Source organism: Bufo bufo, chromosome 5 (assembly GCF_905171765.1).
Source record: "Bufo bufo chromosome 5, aBufBuf1.1, whole genome shotgun sequence".
In the NCBI taxonomy this organism is placed as follows: Eukaryota; Metazoa; Chordata; class Amphibia; order Anura; family Bufonidae; genus Bufo; species Bufo bufo.
The window spans coordinates 480,766,075-480,785,341 of NC_053393.1; the positions used below are offsets into that span (position 1 = coordinate 480,766,075).

The window sequence follows — 19,267 nt, forward strand, 5'->3', positions numbered from 1 at the left end:
ACACGGCGAGGGGGCGGATTGCTGCTGCGGCTACCAGCAAGTAGACGCCCTACTTGCTGGTAGAGCCCTCATTTACATATTATAAAACTTCTTTTTATAAAGAATCGGCCGCATGAAAGTAAGTAAGACTATTATATTCTCCTATATCGCCCTATAAGGAATCTAACTATCCAAAAAAAAAATGAGTTTTGTGGGGTGACAGAAACCCTTTAAGCCTTTATAACGTCCTAATAAAAATAAAATGACTTTTACAAAATGATGCCAACATATGGGGAATGTTAGTTGATAACTATTTTTATGAGGTATTGTTATCTTGATAGTAGAGAAATTGAAATTTAGAAAATCGTGAATTTTTCAAAATGTCGACTCAAGTTTGCCACTGTCATGGAGTACAATGTGTCACGAGAAAAAAGTCTCAGAATGCCTTGGATAAGTAAAAGCGTTCCAAAGTTATTATCACACGTCAGATTTGCAAAAAAAAAAATGGCCTGGGCAGGAAGGTGAGAAGAGGCTCTATTGTACTGAAGGGGTTAAAGAAGCACTAAGAAGAGTGTGATGTCTGCGTTTCCCAGACTGACCATTTCTCAGCATTATAGTGATCTGTGGGGCTGCTGACCTCTACTTACATAATGTGGTGCCTGCGGAGGGGCAAGAACTCACAGCATCATGAATATTGATACTATGAGTTCGGGTCAAACAAGCTGCAGTTTTTCCAGGAAATATGGCAGTATTATGGCTCTTCTCCCCCCTGTACCACACAGGGCTGTCTGATTTTTGCATGGCCTAATAACCGCCACATTTGTGAACACGTTGTGGGAGATTTATCAAGACTGGTGCCAAGGAAAACTGACTAGCAACCAATCAGATTGATCCTTTTTATTTTCCAACTCGGCTCTAAAAAATGGAAGTTGGAACCGGTCGGTTTTCCTTTGCACCACTTTAGATAAACCTCCCCCACTGCGTTTAGTTTCTTTCCCGATACATTCTGGATGTGAATATTGTCCTATCTGGCAATGTTACCAATCAGATAAATTCTTTCATTTTTTGGAACATAAAAGCTGGGCCCTTATTGGTTATTCTTGACAATACTGGTTCCTTGTTTAATTCGTCGTGATGCCTTCCTAAACCCACCTCCATTTTGGCTCCGAACAAATGGAGACCATGGCAGACAGATCGGAGGGGAAGGTTTCTGTTTCAGCAAGTTGCCTTTTGGTAAATTTTTGGCTTGACCTGAGGTCCGAGAAGAGGGTGACAAATGCAAGCTTCATATGCCAGGTCTATTTTCTCTCCCGCTTGGATCTGGGTATGGGACAGGACGTTGTGACCCTGATATCATCATGGTCATTATTCAGGATATTTTTACTTTAAATGCCTTTTTTATATCTACTGGTGAACAAGTTAATTATATAAGGCTTAGAATTACCTGCCGTAAATCTTCTTATTTTTACCGATCTATATCTTGACCTACTTCAGTTATAGAAGTCTCAACTTTTCGGTGTTGAGCAATCTAAAGGAACACTTAAAGGATGAATTAACATTTCAGTTGAAGTAACAAACATAATTTCCATCCTGTCACATTTTGGTGACCTTTTGTGACAGCTTGTCTCTATTGGAGGGAAGGATTTTTATCTGCTGATTAAAGATGTCATTTGAAACCATTTTATTACTAGGGATGGTGAAATTAATCTTGACACTTGGAGCCAGATGAAAAATAATTGCTGATTCACGGCATTAACTGTGAATGGTAGCCCAGTGCACGCAGGAGCACCAGGGATAGAGGGGGTTGGTAACGGGGGTGAAGATCGTTTCTCTCCTGTTATGTGTGGGATTTCTAATTAACACTTTCCTGCCATGTAAAAGTCACGTTGGTGAGGTCTCTGGTATTTATCATGGCCTCCTTTTATTGGTTAGGAAATTGTACAGTGTTACCTCCTGGAGCATTGCACATTCACTTTGTGTCCTCAATGCACCTATTATTTATTACTATGGTAGATATAGCTAGAAGGTCACATTAAAATGTATAATTTCAAGACATTAACTCGAGGTAAGTTGTTGCAGCAAATGTATCTGCATGGTGCTTGCAGAAATCCACGTGCTTCTAAAACGGCCCCATTCAGTATCGGATTAGCATTGTTTTATCATTCTTGAAGCCACTGCAGGAATCGGGAAAGAGGGCTCTTGTGACTCTTTCCATTCTATATTTTGTGGCCCAGATTTACTAATGTGTCTGCGCCAAAAATCTGTCGACGGCTCCATTCACACGTCCGCAAGTGTGGTCTGCATCCGTTCCGCAATTGTGCGGACCCCTTCATTCTCTATGGGGACGAAATGGATGCGGAGAGCACACTATTTGCGCTCCGCATCCGCATTTCCGGAGCGCGGGCCCGATCTTCCGGTCCGCAGTTCCGCAAGGAAATAGAGCATGTCCTATTCTTGTTCGCAATTGCGGCCAAGAATAGGCATTTCTATGGGGGTGCTGGCCGGGTGTATTGCGGATCCGCAATGCACTACGGACGTCTGAAAGGAGCCTTAAACATGGTGCAGCTTGAATCACCTGGAATTTCTATAGCTCAACAAGGGGTTACCAAACGCCACTCTTGATTTTCCCCTGCGTTGCAGTAAGATGCGTCTAATTTATTAAGAGGCAAATGCCTCTTAATAGATTCTATTTGCATCTTTGTCTCTGTTTGCCCGAAACTCAATTCTGTGCCAGCCAAGGGGCGGTAGAGACTTGATCTACAACCTACACCAGTAAACCGGTGGCCTGTACGAAGCCCCACTATCACCCGTTAAGCCTCACCCCCTTTTCTCACAACTTTTGAAAAGTATTGAGAAGCCCCCAAAAAATCAAGTATTCTCTGGGTAGGTCAACACCCGGGAGCTTCCCGGCGATCAGCTGTTTGAGAAGGCACCACGTCCTTCTCCGTGCTCGCCAAGCAAACCGCCGTACATTGTATAGCGGCTGTGCTGGGTATCGCATCTCAAACCCATTTTCTTCTATGGGGCTGAAATGCGCCTAGGACATGTGACTGATGAAAGTGTCCTCATTTGGCCTGAGGAAAGCTGAAGGAATGTTGTGGCACTCACAGGAGCGCTACTGCCTGCTGAAATAGCTGATTGGCGGGCGTCCCTCGTGTCAGACCCCCATGATGATCTATCCAGAGAAGAGGTCATCAGTATTAAAATCTCGGAAAACCCTTTTAATAAATGTCCCCCTTCTGTGTTTTTTTTTTTTTTGTTTTTTTAACATTTTAAAGGCTTTCAATATATGCTTGTTATGCCTTTTAATTTTTTAGGACCTGTTTTATTGATGTTTTACGTACACCTAAAGCTTTGTGTGAACATGTCTATACAGTATGTATGGAAAACGCATGCTTGGATATTGCACTTGTTCTAAATGTTTTACTTGTGAAATCCTAATCTGGAGAGCGGAAAATCCAGTTAGCCAAGCAGATAAAAGTTTTTGAATAATGTGAATTTGTACTTCTTTCCCATCTTTTACTGTTTGTAGCTTTGAAAGTCTGTCAGTATTAGATTGGTGGGGCACCCCAACTGATCGGGTGCTCTGCTGAGTACAGTGTCTCCCCTGCATTGTTTTCTGTGCACAGCGCTGTACATTTAGTAATGGCTGCTCCTGTCACTGCAGCTTTACTGTATCTCAGTCCTGTTCAGCTGAAATACCAGGTGTACAGAGCTGTGCAGGGGATGCAACACTCACCGTAGTGCCAGTCTGCTGATCCATTGGGCAGCCAAAGGTTGTACCGCTCTGATATATTTGTGACCTATTCTACAGGCCATCCATATTGATGCCCCCGAAAACCATAACTTTATTGCAGGTCTGAGCTATGTTTAGTGCATTTCTGATCTGGTCTGGTCTTTAGGAAAGGGGTTAGACAGTTTTGAAAAATAATTTTCAAATACAATTTTTTGTGTGACATAAAACTGTATGTCACATGTTCTGTCACCCCCACCACATAACCGTAGGCCCCCTGAGGTCCCCATCTGTTGGCCATATAAGCACCTAGACTTCTGAGTCCTTGGGGCACAAGGTGGCGGGGGTGACGTGATTTACCCATGTGCATGCGCTGAACAGTAAATGATCACACTCGGCGCAAACGTAGAAAAATATCAGTCTATCCAGCGCAGAACTCTGTGACACAGGTGAATAGCCTCAACTGCTGCCATAGTGTGCCTGTAGTCGCACTGGCCAAGGAGATCAGGTGTTTACCAAGCCCACAGATGGGGACCAGGAGGGCCATCTTCTGTGTGGTGGGGGTAAGATCTGATCTGACATACAGTTATGTCACACAACAGATTGAAGCTTTTGGAAAAACATTTTTAGAAACTGGCCATCCCCTTTAATACGTTCTGCTGGTTTAGGAACCAAATCAAATGCGAACAAAGCCGTATGGTCCATGAGCTGCTTTGCTGTAGAATAATCTTGGTTCACTTTTTGCTTCTGCATTTCAGAGCTTTCTGAAGAAGCTAAGGCTTCATTGATGGAGTTTGAAGAGATGGAACGCCAGCGAAAGCTAGGGCGCTACGGCTCCAGAAGAGGTGGCAGGCGAGGGGGCAATTATGGCATGTCCCGTGGCATGGGAGACCACAGAAACGACAATGACAGATGGAATTTGAGAGATCGTCATAACCAAGGGGTAACTAGGGCTGGATGGGTTTTGCAAAAATAAAAATCTGGATCATTTTCAATTTAAAGAGGACCTTTCACCGATTCTTACCCTATGAACTAAGTATACATACATGTGGAGCGGCGCCCGGGGATCTCACTGCACTTACTATTATCCCTGGGCGCCGCTCCGTTCTCCTGCTATGCCCTCCGGTATCTCCGTTCCCTAAGTTATGGTAGGCGGAGTCTGCCCTAACGCTGGCCAATCGCATTGCAGAGCTCACAGCCTGGGAGAAAATAACCTCCCAGGATGTGAGCTCTGCGCTGCGATTGGCCAGCGCTAGGGCAGACTCCGCCTACCATAACTTAGGGACTGGTATCTCCGCCTACTATAACTTAGTGAGCGGAGATACCGGAGGGCATAGCGGCAGAACGGAGCGGCGCCCGGGGATAATAGTAAGTGCAGTGAGATCCCCGGGCGCCGCTCTACATATCTGTATAGTTAGTTCATAAGGTAAGAATCGGTGAAAGGTCCTCTTTAAGGACAATTATCGTTTTTCCCCCAAAAAAATTATGGCTATAAGGGCTCATGCATGCAACCGTATGTATTTTGCGGTCTGCAAAAAATACTGATGACGTCAGTGTGCATTTTGTATTTTGCAGAACAGCTGACCCCCAATAGAACAGTACTATCCTTGTCCATAATGCGGACAATAAAAGGACATGTTCTATCTCTTTGCGGAATGGACATACGGAAACGGAATACACACGGAGTAATTTTAGTTTATTTTTTTTGCGGACCCGTTGAAGTGAATGGTTCCGCATACAGTCCGCAAAAAAAAAATGGAATGGACACGGAAAGAAAATACATTCGTGTGCATGAGCCCTAACTTATTTATTATGTTGCTCCGTTCTAAGACCCGTACTTTTTCCACTAATGTAGCCATATAAGGGCTGGTTATTTAGAGAATGTTGGACCCGCACCTATTTAATATTTGTGGCACATCCTAGCAGTGTGCCACAAATATTTAGATGGGAAAACCCCTTTAAGTGTTACTGAATTACTTTGTTTCTCTTCCTTAGCAGCCTATTCGCACGCTGTTCCATCAACAACAGCATCATCATATACAGCCTCTTCTTCCGATGCCACGATCTAGGAATCCATCCTCATCTGACAGGCTGCAGTCACAACAATCGGAAAAGTCAAGGATGGGAAATAACACTCTTTTGGCAACACCTCCACAACAACCTAAAAATATTCATATTAATCCACATTTTAAGGGGAATGTGACACCAGTGCAAGGTAAGAATTATTTCATTTATTCAGTGCTGCCTTCATGTAGAGTTTTTACACAGTTAATATGTTGTAATGGTCATTGGGATACAGAACTAGAAGAATAAAAGCTTGGGCAAATTAAAAATTTTCTTCATAAAAACAAAATTGTAAAATAAATCGCACTAACAAACATAATAAATATCCATTTAACCCTTACACGCACCACGATGTAACGGTACGTAGTTGGTGCAGTATAGGTGGATTCAGGCGATAAGCCTGGTTAATATGTTAATGGAGGTCCTACAATGACATCACAGGGCTTGAATCATTTGCTGTGACAGGATGCGAGCTGCCTGTAATGCCATGGCACGGCCTGAGAGGCAGCCACTGAAAGTCCCATAGACTGCAATAATCTATTGCAATCTGTGGGACAAGTGATCAGGAGATGGCATGTACAAGCCCCCTAAGGGCGCTTAAAATGACAGTAAATAAAAAAAAACTTCACCCTCCTTTCTAATTTTAAATATTAAAATAAACCAATTGGTATCGCCACCTCTGAAAATGTCCAAACTATTGAAATAATGCTGTTAACGGGGGGGAGAGAATCACTCATTTGGTGTTGTTTTTTTTTTTTTTTTTTTTTTTTGTCACCTCACCCTTCAAAAAAAGAATTGAATAAAAATTGATCAAAAAGTTAATAAAACACAAAAACTCTATGAATTTGGTATTGCCATAATCGTACTGACCCTCAGAATAAAGGTCATGTCATTTTTAGCAGATAGTGAACGTTGTAAAAACAAAACCCGAAAAACTTAAATTACCATTAAAAATACAAGGTGGAGAAGAAATGAAAAACAGGGCTGAAATGGTTAAAGCAGGATGCACATGCAGCCGCCAACCATCAGGACAGAGATGTGCTTGTCTGCGTCCTTATGGTTCAGAAACACAAAGCTGTCAATAGACAGTGACATCCCCCAGAATACTGCTGCTCTCCTCTGCCTGCACTGATCGTAGGTCTGATTACGGTGCTGGGAAATAAATGTGTACGCCCTCTAGAGGCTGCTCACCGAACATGCTTGACCTGCTCTCCATTAGTGCTGGGCAATTCCATCCCCATTGCCAGAGGTTGGCCCCCATGATTAGTTAGTTATCCCCTATGAAGTGGATAGGGTACAGTGCGTTTTGTTTTTTTGTTTTTGCCTTTTTACATAGTAATGCTTGTTGATGCCTACAGGTAGATTTATATTTTAGCTGTATCTTTCTTTTACTCCTCTATATGACATGGTGTTAATGAAACTGACCAATTAATTTATCCTAAGCCTCAGAGCCGGTTTAATTAGGTCAAAGAAAAAGTGAACATTGACTGTTGTATTAAAAGTGAGACTCTGATGTACTTGTTTACCTTTTCCACTACAGTTCCCCTTCTGCCGATCCCAAACCAGTCTCGTCCTCCAATGGGGCCCCCAAGGTTTCCTGTGAGTATCCGTCACATCTTGGTATGTGTTAACCAGTGACCCATGCACGCGCACTTTTATGTTCTCTTTTATGCTTATGATTTAGGTTTTTTTTTTTACACTTGTTACAACTGTCTGTGATGTTCCTTCTTTATGGGAAATCTGCTTTGTCTATAGGAAGTAGTTTGCTTGAAATGCCACTTAAACTGAATTTTGAAAAGATCAGATGCTTATACTGTGATGTCTCTACCTGTTGGCGAAGTGTCATGATTTGGTCAAGTGTGAAATATGGCATATTCACATTCAGCTTGTCCTGGATAATTCCATGCCACTTGGCGACCTGAACTATTCCTCTGTGAATATGTAGGTTGGACTTGGAGATATTTCTAATATTACTGGTAAAGCTTGCCCGGTTTTGAGGCTCTTTGAGAACTGTATGATGATGATTGCTTTATAAAACACATTTTTAAAATGAATAGATTTTCTGTAAAACTGGCAGAGCTATGACTTGTCTGATTTGGGCAGTCCCCCATGCCACGCAGATGACCAGCTTGAGTCAGTTTTTTTTTTTTTTTCAGTGTAGTTGTTTATGCCATTATTTGTCTGCCCATATTGAGGGTGTTTCTTTCATGAGGCGCTGCATAGATTGGCTTGTTTGTGGCTCTTTATATTGTGGATCTGTGGTTTTTGAAGTCTTTGGCTACTTTCACACTTCGGAGCGGATCCGTCTGCATTATATTTATAAAAAAAAATCTGAGTCTAAAAGTTAGTCAGACGGATCCGTCCTGACTTTGCATTGAAAGTCAATGGGGGACGAATCCGTTTGCAATTGCACCATATTGTGTCAACGTCAAACGGATCCGTCCCCATTGACTTGCATTGTAAGTCTGTACGGATCCGTTTGGCTCCGCACGGCCAGGCGGACACCAAAATGCTGCAAGCTGCGTTCGGGTGTCCGCCTGCTGAGCGGAACGGAGGCCAAACGGTGCCAGACTGATGCATTCTGAGCGGATCCGCGTCCACTCAGAATGCATTGGGGCAGTACGGATCCATTCGGGGCCACTTGTGAGAGCCTTCAAACGGAACTCACAAGCGGAACCCCGAACGCTAGTGTGAAAGTAGCCTTACAAAGACCATTCCTGTCCGTATACCTTTCTTGCTTAGGTAAGCAGTAGTGTATACACAAGTCATGGTAAAACATTTTAAGGATGTCAGAAGCTGTAATACTTTGCATCTTGTATCAATTTGCAGAATGTGGTTTACAATTGAATTTTTTTTATTTTATTTTTATAACCTTACAAGTGTTTAGGCTGTTTATAGACTGTCTTAACTATTTTTTGCTCGTCTCCTTTCTGGTTACTTTCTGTGTTGGGTGATTTAGGGTACTTTCACACTTGAGTTAAAGTTTTCCAGCATTGAGTTCTGTCCTCTGGGCTCAATACCAGAATAAAACTGATCAGTTTTATCCTAATGCATTCTAAATGGAGAGCAATCTGTTCAGGATACATCAGTCCAGTCAGTGTACGGTTTTTGGACTGAGAAGATACCGCAGCATGTTGCAGTTTTCTCTCCGTCCAAAAATACTGATCACTTGCCAGAATGCCGAATCCGGCATTAATTTACGTTGAAGTGTATTAGTGCATTAAGTGTTCAGGCAAAACGGATCCGGCTTTCTGTTCTGCGCATGCGCAGACCTTTAAAAATGCAAAAAAAAAATACCGGATACATTTTTCCGGATGGCACCGGAGAGACGGATCCGGTATTGCAATGCATTTGTGAGACGGATCCGGATCCGTCTCACAAATGCATCCGTTTGCGCCCGGCGACGGAACTGTCTGCCAGAATCCTCTGCCACAAGTGTGAAAGTACCCTTAGGCTAGTTTCACACTAGCGGCAGGGGAGTCCGGCAGGTGAACAGCCTGTCGTATCAGTCCTGCCGCTAGTTCACGTGTGCCCCCGGACTGCCGCTCCGTCCCCATTGACTCTAATGGGGGCGGAGTTCTAGAAGCGCACGGCAAGAGGCAGCCGGACTAAAAGTACTGCATGTCGTACTTTTAGTCCGGCTGCCGCTCGCCGTGTGCTGCCGCTGGAACTCTGCCCCCGACCCCATTATAGTCAATGAGGACGGAGCGGCAGTTCGGGGGCACACGTGAACTAGCGGCAGGATGTATACAGACTCCCCTGCCGCTAGTGTGAAACTAGCCTTAGAATAACAGCAAATTGTTTATTGCTTCGAATTATCATTGTTAAAGGGGGATCTGTCAGCAGTTCTGTGCTGCTAGGTTCTAACAGCTCCAGCACATGCTAACGAGTCCTGATATTCATGAGCTTCTGGCTTTCTCCACCCCCTGGCACTGATAAATTTTTTTCTAACTGATTTAGCTGCAGGGGGCGGAGAAAGTCAGGAGCTCATGAATATTCAGGACTCGTAATTATGCGCTGAAGCTGTTCAATACAAGATGGCTGAGTCAATTAAACAAAGTGACCCAGCATTTTGCTAAGTGGATCTGTCACTAGCGTATGTTGCCCTTAGTTAGGACGCCATAAAACTGGTGACGGGTTCTCTTTAAACGGTTTCTCTGGGAAAAATGATTATTTAGCAAGTGGCTTACGGAAAGGATTATACTTACTTGCTCCCCAGGGTTCTGGTTTTCCACACGGTCTTCCGCATGTCCATCTTCCGGTCCCTGTGCTCCATGCAGCCAATAACTGGCTTCAGGGTTGATGTGCTGCTTGTGGCTATGTCCCCGATGAAGCAAGTGATTGGCTGCAGTGGAGCATGTGACCATGTCCATGCTGCGGTGGATATAAACACTACTGGGACTCTAAGATGGACATGCAGGCCGGGGGCACTTTGCTTCAGGGTGGATAAAAAGCAATGATTTTTTTTAAAAACACTAAAAAATCAGATTTATTTAAAATTTAACCACCTCAGCCCCCAGTGCTTAAACACCCTGAAAGACCAGGCCACTTTTTACACTTCTGACCTACACTACTTTCACCGTTTATTGCTCGGTCATGCAACTTACCACCCAAATGAATTTTACCTCCTTTTCTTCTCACTAATAGAGCTTTCATTTGGTGGTATTTCATTGCTGCTGACATTTTTACTTTTTTTGTTATTAATCGAAATTTAACGATTTTTTTGCAAAAAAATGACATTTTTCACTTTCAGTTGTAAAATTTTGCAAAAAAAACGACATCCATATATAAATTTAGCTCTAAATTTATTGTTCTACATGTCTTTGATAAAAAAAAAATGTTTGGGTAAAAAAAAAATGCTTTGGGTAAAAGTTATAGCGTTTACAAACTATGGTACAAAAATGTGAATTTCCGCTTTTTGAAGCAGCTCTGACTTTCTGAGCACCTGTCATGTTTCCTGAGGTTCTACAATGCCCAGACAGTACAAACACCCCACAAATGACCCCATTTCGGAAAGTACACACCCTAAGGTATTCGCTGATGGGCATAGTGAGTTCATAGAACTTTTTATTTTTTGTCACAAGTTAGCGGAAAATGATGATTTTTTTTTTTGATTTTTTTTTCTTACAAAGTCTCATATTCCACTAACTTGTGACAAAAAATAAAAACTTCCATGAACTCACTATGCCCATCACGAAATACCTTGGGGTCTCTTCTTTCCAAAATGGGGTCACTTGTGGGGTAGTTATACTGCCCTGGCATTCTAGGGGCCCAAATGTGTGGTAAGGAGTTTGAAATCAAATTCTGTAAAAAATGACGAGTGAAATCCGAAAGGTGCTCTTTGGAATGTGGGCCCCTTTGCCCACCTAGGCTGCAAAAAAGTGTCACACATCTGGTATCTCCGTATTCAGTAGAAGTTGGGGAATGTGTTTTGGGGTGTCATTTTACATATACCCATGCTGGGTGAGATAAATATCTTGGTCAAATGCCAACTTTGTATAAAAAAATGGGAAAAGTTGTCTTTTGCCAAGATATTTCTCTCACCCAGCATGGGTATATGTAAAAAGACACCCCAAAACACATTCCCCAACTTCTCCCGAGTACGGAGATACCAGATGTGTGACACTTTTTTGCAGCCTAGGTGGGCAAAGGGGCCCATATTCCAAAGAGCACCTTTCGGATTTCACTCGTCATTTTTTACAGAATTTGATTTCAAACTCCTTACCACACCTTTGGGCCCCTAGAATGCCAGGGCAGTATAACTACCCCACAAGTGACCCCATTTTGGAAAGAAGAGACCCCAAGGTATTCGCTGATGGGCATAGTGAGTTCATGGAAGTTTTTATTTTTTGTCACAAGTTAGTGGAATATGAGACTTTGTATGAAAAAAAAAAAAAAAAAAAAAATCATCATTTTCCACTAACTTGTGACAAAAAATAAAAAATTCTAGGAACTCGCCATGCCCCTCACGGAATACCTTGGGGTGTCTTCTTTCCAAAATGGGGTCACTTGTGGGGTAGTTATACTGCCCTGGCATTTTCCAGGGGCCCTAATGTGTGGTAAGTAGGTAAATGACCAGTGAAATCCGAAAGGTGCTCTTTGGAATATGGGCCCCTTTGCCCACCTAGGCTGCAAAAAAGTGTCACACATCTGGTATCTCCGTACTCGGGAGAAGTTGGGGAATGTGTTTTGGGGTGTCTTTTTACATATACCCATGCTGGGTGAGAGAAATATCTTGGCAAAAGACAACTTTTCCCATTTTTTTATACAAAGTTGGCATTTGACCAAGATATTTATCTCACCCAGCATGGGTATATGTAAAATGACACCCCAAAACACATTCCCCACCTTCTCCTGAGTACGGAGATACCAGATGTGTGACACTTTTTTGCAGCCTAGATGCGCAAATGGGCCCAAATTCCATTTAGGAGGGCATTTTTAGACATTTGGATACCAGACTTCTTCTCACGCTTTGGGGCCCCTAGAATGCCAGGGCAGTATAAATACCCCACATGTGACCCCATTTTGGAAAGAAGACACCCCAAGGTATTCAATGAGGGGCATGGCGAGTTCATAGAAATTTTTTTTTTTTTGGCACAAGTTAGCGGAAATTGATATTTTTTATTTTTTTCTCACAAAGTCTCCCGTTCCGCTAACTTGGGACAAAAATTTCAATCTTTCATGGACTCAATATGCCCCTCACGGAATACCTGGGGGTGTCTTCTTTCCGAAATGGGGTCACATGTGGGGTATTTATACTGCCCTGGCATTCTAGGGGCCCTAAAGCGTGAGAAGAAGTCTGGAATATAAATGTCTAAAAAATTTTACGCATTTGGATTCCGTGAGGGGTATGGTGAGTTCATGTGAGATTTAATTTTTTGTCACAAGTTAGTGGAATATGAGACTTTGTAAGAAAAAAAAATAATAATTCCGCTAACTTGGGCCAAAAAAATGTCTGAATGGAGCCTTACAGGGGGGTGATCAATGACAGGGGGGTTGATCAATGACAGGGGGTTGATCAATGACAGGGGGGGTGATCAATGACAGGGGGGGTGATCAATGACAGGGGGGGTGATCAATGACAGGGGGGTGATCAATGACAGGGGGGGTGATCAATGACAGGGGGGGTGATCAATGACAGGGGGGGTGATCAATGACAGGGGGGGTGATCAATGACAGGGGGGGTGATCAATGACAGGGGGGTAATCAATGACAGGGGGGTAATCAATGACAGGGGGGTGATCAGGGAGTCTATATGGGGTGATAACCACAGTCATTGATCATGCCCCTGTAAGGCTTCATTCAGACGTCCGGATGCGTTTTGCGGATCCGATCCATCTATCAGTGGATCCGTAAAAATCATGCGGACATCTGAATGGAGCTTTACAGGGGGGTGATCAGGGAGTCTATATGGGGTGATCACCACAGTCATTGATCATGCCCCTGTAAGGCTTCATTCAGACGTCCGGATGCGTTTTGCGGATCCGATCCATCTATCAGTGGATCCGTAAAAATCATGCGGACGTCTGAATGGAGCTTTACAGGGGGGTGATCAATGACAGGGGGGTGATCAATGACAGGGGGGTGATCAGGGAGTCTATATGGGGTGATAACCACAGTCATTGATCATGCCCCTGTAAGGCTTCATTCAGACGTCCGGATGCGTTTTGCGGATCCGATCCATCTATCAGTGGATCCGTAAAAATCATGCGGACATCTGAATGGAGCTTTACAGGGGGGTGATCAGGGAGTCTATATGGGGTGATCACCACAGTCATTGATCATGCCCCTGTAAGGCTTCATTCAGACGTCCGGATGCGTTTTGCGGATCCGATCCATCTATCAGTGGATCCGTAAAAATCATGCGGACGTCTGAATGGAGCTTTACAGGGGGGTAATCAATGACAGGGGGGTGATCAATGACAGGGGGGTGATCAGGGAGTCTATATGGGGTGATAACCACAGTCATTGATCATGACCCTGTAAGGCTTCATTCAGACGTCCGGATGCGTTTTGCGGATCCGATCCATCTATCAGTGGATCCGTAAAAATCATGCGGACATCTGAATGGAGCTTTACAGGGGGTTGATCAATGACAGGGGGGTATTCAATGACAGGGGGGTGATCAGGGAGTCTATATGGGGTGATCAGGGGTGATTAGGGGTGATCAGGGGCTAATAAGGGGTTAATAAGTGACGGGGGGGGGGTGTAGTGTAGTGTAGTGGTGCTTGGTGGGACTTTACTGAGCTACCTGTGTCCTCTGGTGGTCGATCCAAACAAATGGGACCACCAGAGGACCAGGTAGCAGGTATATTAGACGCTGTTATCAAAACAGCGTCTAATATACCTGTTAGGGGTTAAAAAAAACACATCTCCAGCCTGCCAGCGAACGATCGCCGCTGGCAGGCTGGAGATCAACTCTCTTACCTTCCGTTCCTGTGAGCGCGCGCGCCTGTGTGCGCGCGTTCACAGGAAATCTCGCGTCTCGCGAGATGACGCGTATATGCGTCCACTCGGAATGAATCAACCACCTCCAGGACGCGTCTGTGCGTACAGCGGTCCGGAGGTGGTTAAATTGGATTTTTTTGATTTAAATCAGATTTTTTTTTTTTTATAAAATGCTTTTTGAGGAAATTATATTACCATCCAAAAGTTATTCCATCATGAAATAAAGATTTGTTTTTTAATTATGTAGAATAAGGCTGTACGTAGACTCCCATATTGTTGAATGGATTAGGCAGTGGCTGAGGGACAGACAACAGAGGGTTGTAGTCAATGGAGTATATTCAGACCATGGTCTTGTTACCAGTGGGGTACCTCAGGGATCTGTTCTGGGACCCATATTGTTTAATATATATTGCAGAAGGCCTCGATGGTAAGGTGTCTTTTTTCTGATGACACAAAGATTTGTAACCGGGTTGATGTTCCTGGAGGGATACGCCAAATGGAAAAGGATTTAGGAAAACTAGAGGAATGGTCAAAAATCAGACAACTAAAATTTAATTTTTAAGTGCAAGATAATGCACCTGGGGCGTAAAAACCCAAGAGCAGAATATAAAATCAGTGATACAGTCCTAACCTCAGTATCTGAGGAAAGGGATTTAGGGGTCATTATTTCAGAAGACTTAAAGGTAGGCAGACAATGTCATAGAGCAGCAGGAAATGCTAGCAGAATGCTTGGGTGCATAGGGAGAGGCATTACTAGTAGAAAGAGGGAGGCGCTCATGCCGCTCTACAGAGCACTAGTGAGACCTCATTTGGAGTATTGTGCTCAGTACTGGAGACCATATCTCCAGAAGGATATTGATACTTTGGAGAGAGTTCAGAGAAGAGCTACTAAACTAGTACATGGATTGCAGGATAAAACTTACCAGGAAAGATTAAAGGACCTTAACATGTATAGCTTGGAAGAAAGACGAGGGGATATGATAGAAACTTTTAAATACATAAAGGGAATCAACAAGGTAAAAGAGGAGAGAATATTTAAAAGAAGAAAAACTACCACAAGAGGACATAGTTTTAAATTAGAGGGGCAAAGGTTTAAAAGTAATATCAGGAAGTATTACTTTACTGAGAGAGTAGTGGATGCATGGAATAGCCTTCCTGCAGAAGTGGTAGCTGCAAATACAGTGAAGGAGTTTAAGCATGCATGGGATAGGCATAAGGTCATCCTTCATATAAGATAGGGCCAGGGGCTATTCATAGTATTCAGTATATTGGGCAGACTAGATGGGCCAAATGGTTCTTATCTGCCGACACATTCTATGTTTCTATATGTGTAATTTTTTTGGTAAATAAATTCCATTAATCCATTCACAATGTCATGCTCTTCCAGAGGTTTCTGTAAGATTATTGGGCAGTTTCTCTGCCTACAAGATATTATCACAGATGCTTGGTTTACTTTTGCAGTTCTCAAAACTGAATTTGACTCAGCAGAGATCACATGCCTCTTCTTCACAGCAAAAATGTTATAACATGAACAGAGTTGAGAAAAATACCTTAATCCTAACTTCTACAAACCTATGAATGCAGAATCAACCTAATCAAAATAATATGAAAAGTTGTGTAAATCTTCATCTACTTGCATATTATAAGTTATACCAGCAAGAATTAGTCTTTATGTAGAAAACTATGATTTAAATCAAGCCTTACTGACTAGTGATTTAAATCAAATCCACCCTGCTTTGCTTTATAATTTTTCCCCAGAGAACTCCTTTAAGTTGCTGAAAGGGGTAGAAGATTCTCTACTATAGTGTGGGGTAAAAGGTTGCAATTTACAAGATCATACACTTCACGATCCACAGCTTGTCTGATTAATAACATGATTTAAGGCCTCTTGTACACGACCGTATGTATTTTGTGGTCTGCAAAAAAACCACGGATGATGTCTGTGTGCATTCCGTATTTTGCGGAATGGAACAGCTGGCTCCTAACAGAACAGTCCTATCCTTGTCCGTTATGCGAACAGTGGGACAAGTTCTATCTTTTAGCGAACAGACATACAGAAACGGAATGCACACTGAGTACATTCCTTTTTTTTTGCGTGGAACCATTGAAATTAACGGTTTCGCAAACAGAAACCGCAAAAACAGAAGGGAAACAGAAATAAAATACGTTTGTGTGAAAGAGGCCTAACGGTGTATAGGATGCTTTTTAATATTTTTTTGCCTCCCCAAATAGCACTTTAAATCTAATTTTTTATGTTAAATATGTTTTTTAGTGTATCACAATTTTATATAAAAAAATCCTGCAGTTTTCACACTAGTTACTGAATCTAATAGACTCTATGGAGAACTTTTCAGCAGTCATCTCATTATCATAGACAGGATTACCGTGACAGATAACTCCTGTCACTGTACAGTGACCTCTGCACAGGTCAGACGTCTAGAAAACTCTCCCATAGAAGTCGGACACCACTGGACGGGGACTACTATGGCCCATGGTGGCTACTGTAAAGCAAATCTCTGAAGGCTGTGAATAGCTCGGGCAAGATGATTGTGGACCATAATAATGTGCAAATGAATCAAATGTGCAGATGTACAAAAAAAATCAGAAAATAGGACAAAACCCTTCAGAGTCTGGTTTTGCCCGTAATTAGTAAAAAGATATGTGATACGTTCCTTTCTAAAATAATTATTGGCATTATTATACCATGGGATGTTGCATGGGCAAGATGCCTGATTTCTCACATTTTAGGATTTCTTTTCCCTAGTATAGTTTTAGTATTGGTGGTCTGGTAAGAAGTAGTGTGTCCCAGGCTTGACTCGTATAGAGCGGAGGCCGGGGTATCAGGTGGCGGGGGCTGACATTTCCTGCTCAATGCTTTACATGGCATTTCACGGAAATTACGCTTGAGTGAAACGTGCGCGGTGATACAAAGCCGAGTCGTCTTATTGGATTCTAAAAGAAGTTTTGATTTTGGACACCTACCGTCTTCGCCGGCCTTGTAATGCTTAGTAAGGACGCCAGTTGCAGTAGAGACATACACTGGGCGCTCTGTCATATCTGATGTATAAGTGCTGCGAAACAGATGCAACGTGAGATTCCTCCAGCTGTCACATCCTGTCAAGCTAGTACAGAAGGGATGCAGCTTACATAATATTGCACATCCTCCATTTGCTGGTCGGCCTCTGATTAATTACAATTACCATATATTATCATACCATCACATTTAATCATATCAATGAATTCCCTTCAGCTGTGGGCTCATCTAAATAAGGCTGCGTTCGCCATGCTTTTTGGTGCTGCTGGCTTTGAAATCCTATCTATACCTTGATCTAGAAACAAAGCCTGGGCCACTGTACGGCTAGAAGTGGTCGCTGTGGGGTTTATTCTGGATGGCATGGTCTGATCGCAGGCAGACACAAGTGTCACTGACGTATCCAAGACAATCACTTATTAGCCTTGTGTAAATGGTGTCCTAATGGTGCTGCTACACTATAGCCCAGATTTGCTTCACCTAGACCAGGGCTGGCCAACCTGCGGCTCTCCAGCTGTTGTAAAACTACAACTCCCAGCATGTCCTGCTGATAGCTGTAGGCAGAGTTGTAGATTTGCAACAGCTGGAGAGCCTCAGGTTCGCCATCCCTGACCTAGAATCTGTCTGATTGTGGGGCAAACTGGTGCCTTTTTGGTGCAGTTTGTTGCAGCTATAATTCCCCCCGCCCTCCCACTCGGAAGGGGCAGGGCTAAGTGAGAAAGGGGTGGGGCCTAAGATGAAGCATTTTAAAATCCTATCTCAAAGTAAGCCCACTGATAGCTGGTATATAGTCAGAAATACCTCTGTCCCTGCACCAGACTTATCATCCAGCCTGAGCCGCTGGAATAAAACTGGTGCAGATCTAGACAATCTGTGTAAATGTACGTCATTTACAGACTTAGTAAATCTGCCCCTTTGTCTTTTCCTTGCCATTTTTAGGTTTGTGAATAAAAGCCATGCAATTTTATTTTTTTACACACAGATTTCCAACCAAGCAGGCCAATATTGATATTGAAATCTGAGATAGCACTTAAATGAATAAACAAATTCCCTTTTTTCATGATTTTGGGCTTAAATCAATATATATAATTTGTCTTTAATAAAAAATTTTCAACAGTTTTTATACTACAAGTTTAAGTTTATCTGCTGAGTATCTGCCTTTCAGTTTCGCAGTGAGCAGTCATGCTGCCGTTCTGATGGCTAGATGTATATGTATAGCCCTTATCTGTGGATAGCTCATAAACATGCATCATAGCTGGTTTTATCCGACTGATAAGAATATGGGGTTCAGAGAGAAGGGCTACAGATCCAGCTGTCAGAACAGCAACATGACTGCTCACTGTGAAACTAAAAGTAAGATAGGCTGAAATTTAACCCTGTTGAACAAAAACTTAAAATGTTTTAATAAAAACCTGTTAAAAAAGAATTTAAGCCAAAAGAAAGAGAAGATTAAAACGGATTTTCTACCACCACTAGAACACCCTGTGTATCACTGGTTTAATACATAAGGGTCTTAGATTGATAGAACTTAAAACAAATGTATGATTAACATTTTAAACTTTTCTAAATTTATATGAAAGTTAATAAATTAACATTTTTTGCCCTATAAAACACAACTAGGAAAATTTAAAAATAAAATATTTTTCATGAGACCATTACTCAGACCTCCAATTAAACCCCCAATGTTACAGACCTCCGATTAGGCCTTCGATGTTTGTTAGGCCTCAGATCAGACCCCCAATGTTAATTAGACCTCAAATCAGGCCCCCAGTCAGACCTCTGATATGAACCCCAATGTTAATTAGACCTCAGATCAGGCCCCCGACCTCTGTTTAGACATCCAATGTTAGACCTTAGCTCTGACAAAAAATAAAAAAATTACCCTGCCGCGCTGTGCTGTGACCCGACTTCACACAGCATAAGGTCACAGAGCAGGCCTACGTCCTCACACTGTATGCAGGTCACGGCACAGTGCCGGCAAAAGACGACCAGAGAGCGGTGAGTACTGCCAG

The 19,267-nt window shown here is 42.7% G+C and overlaps 1 protein-coding gene across 3 annotated transcripts in view; it reads left to right on the forward strand.

Annotated features, from left to right (window-relative positions):
* RBM33 (RNA binding motif protein 33) overlaps positions 1–19,267 on the forward strand; it is a 113,633-nt gene that overhangs the window by 36,856 nt on the left and 57,510 nt on the right. For 2 of the 3 annotated variants that reach the window (XM_040434161.1, XM_040434158.1), the window contains exons 8-10: positions 4,471–4,655; positions 5,708–5,927; positions 7,317–7,375. In XM_040434161.1, the coding sequence (XP_040290095.1) occupies positions 4,471–4,655; positions 5,708–5,927; positions 7,317–7,375 (464 nt within the window). The remainder of the gene's footprint in view (positions 1–4,470; positions 4,656–5,707; positions 5,928–7,316; positions 7,376–19,267) is intronic. The other variant, XM_040434160.1, reaches the window with a different exon arrangement.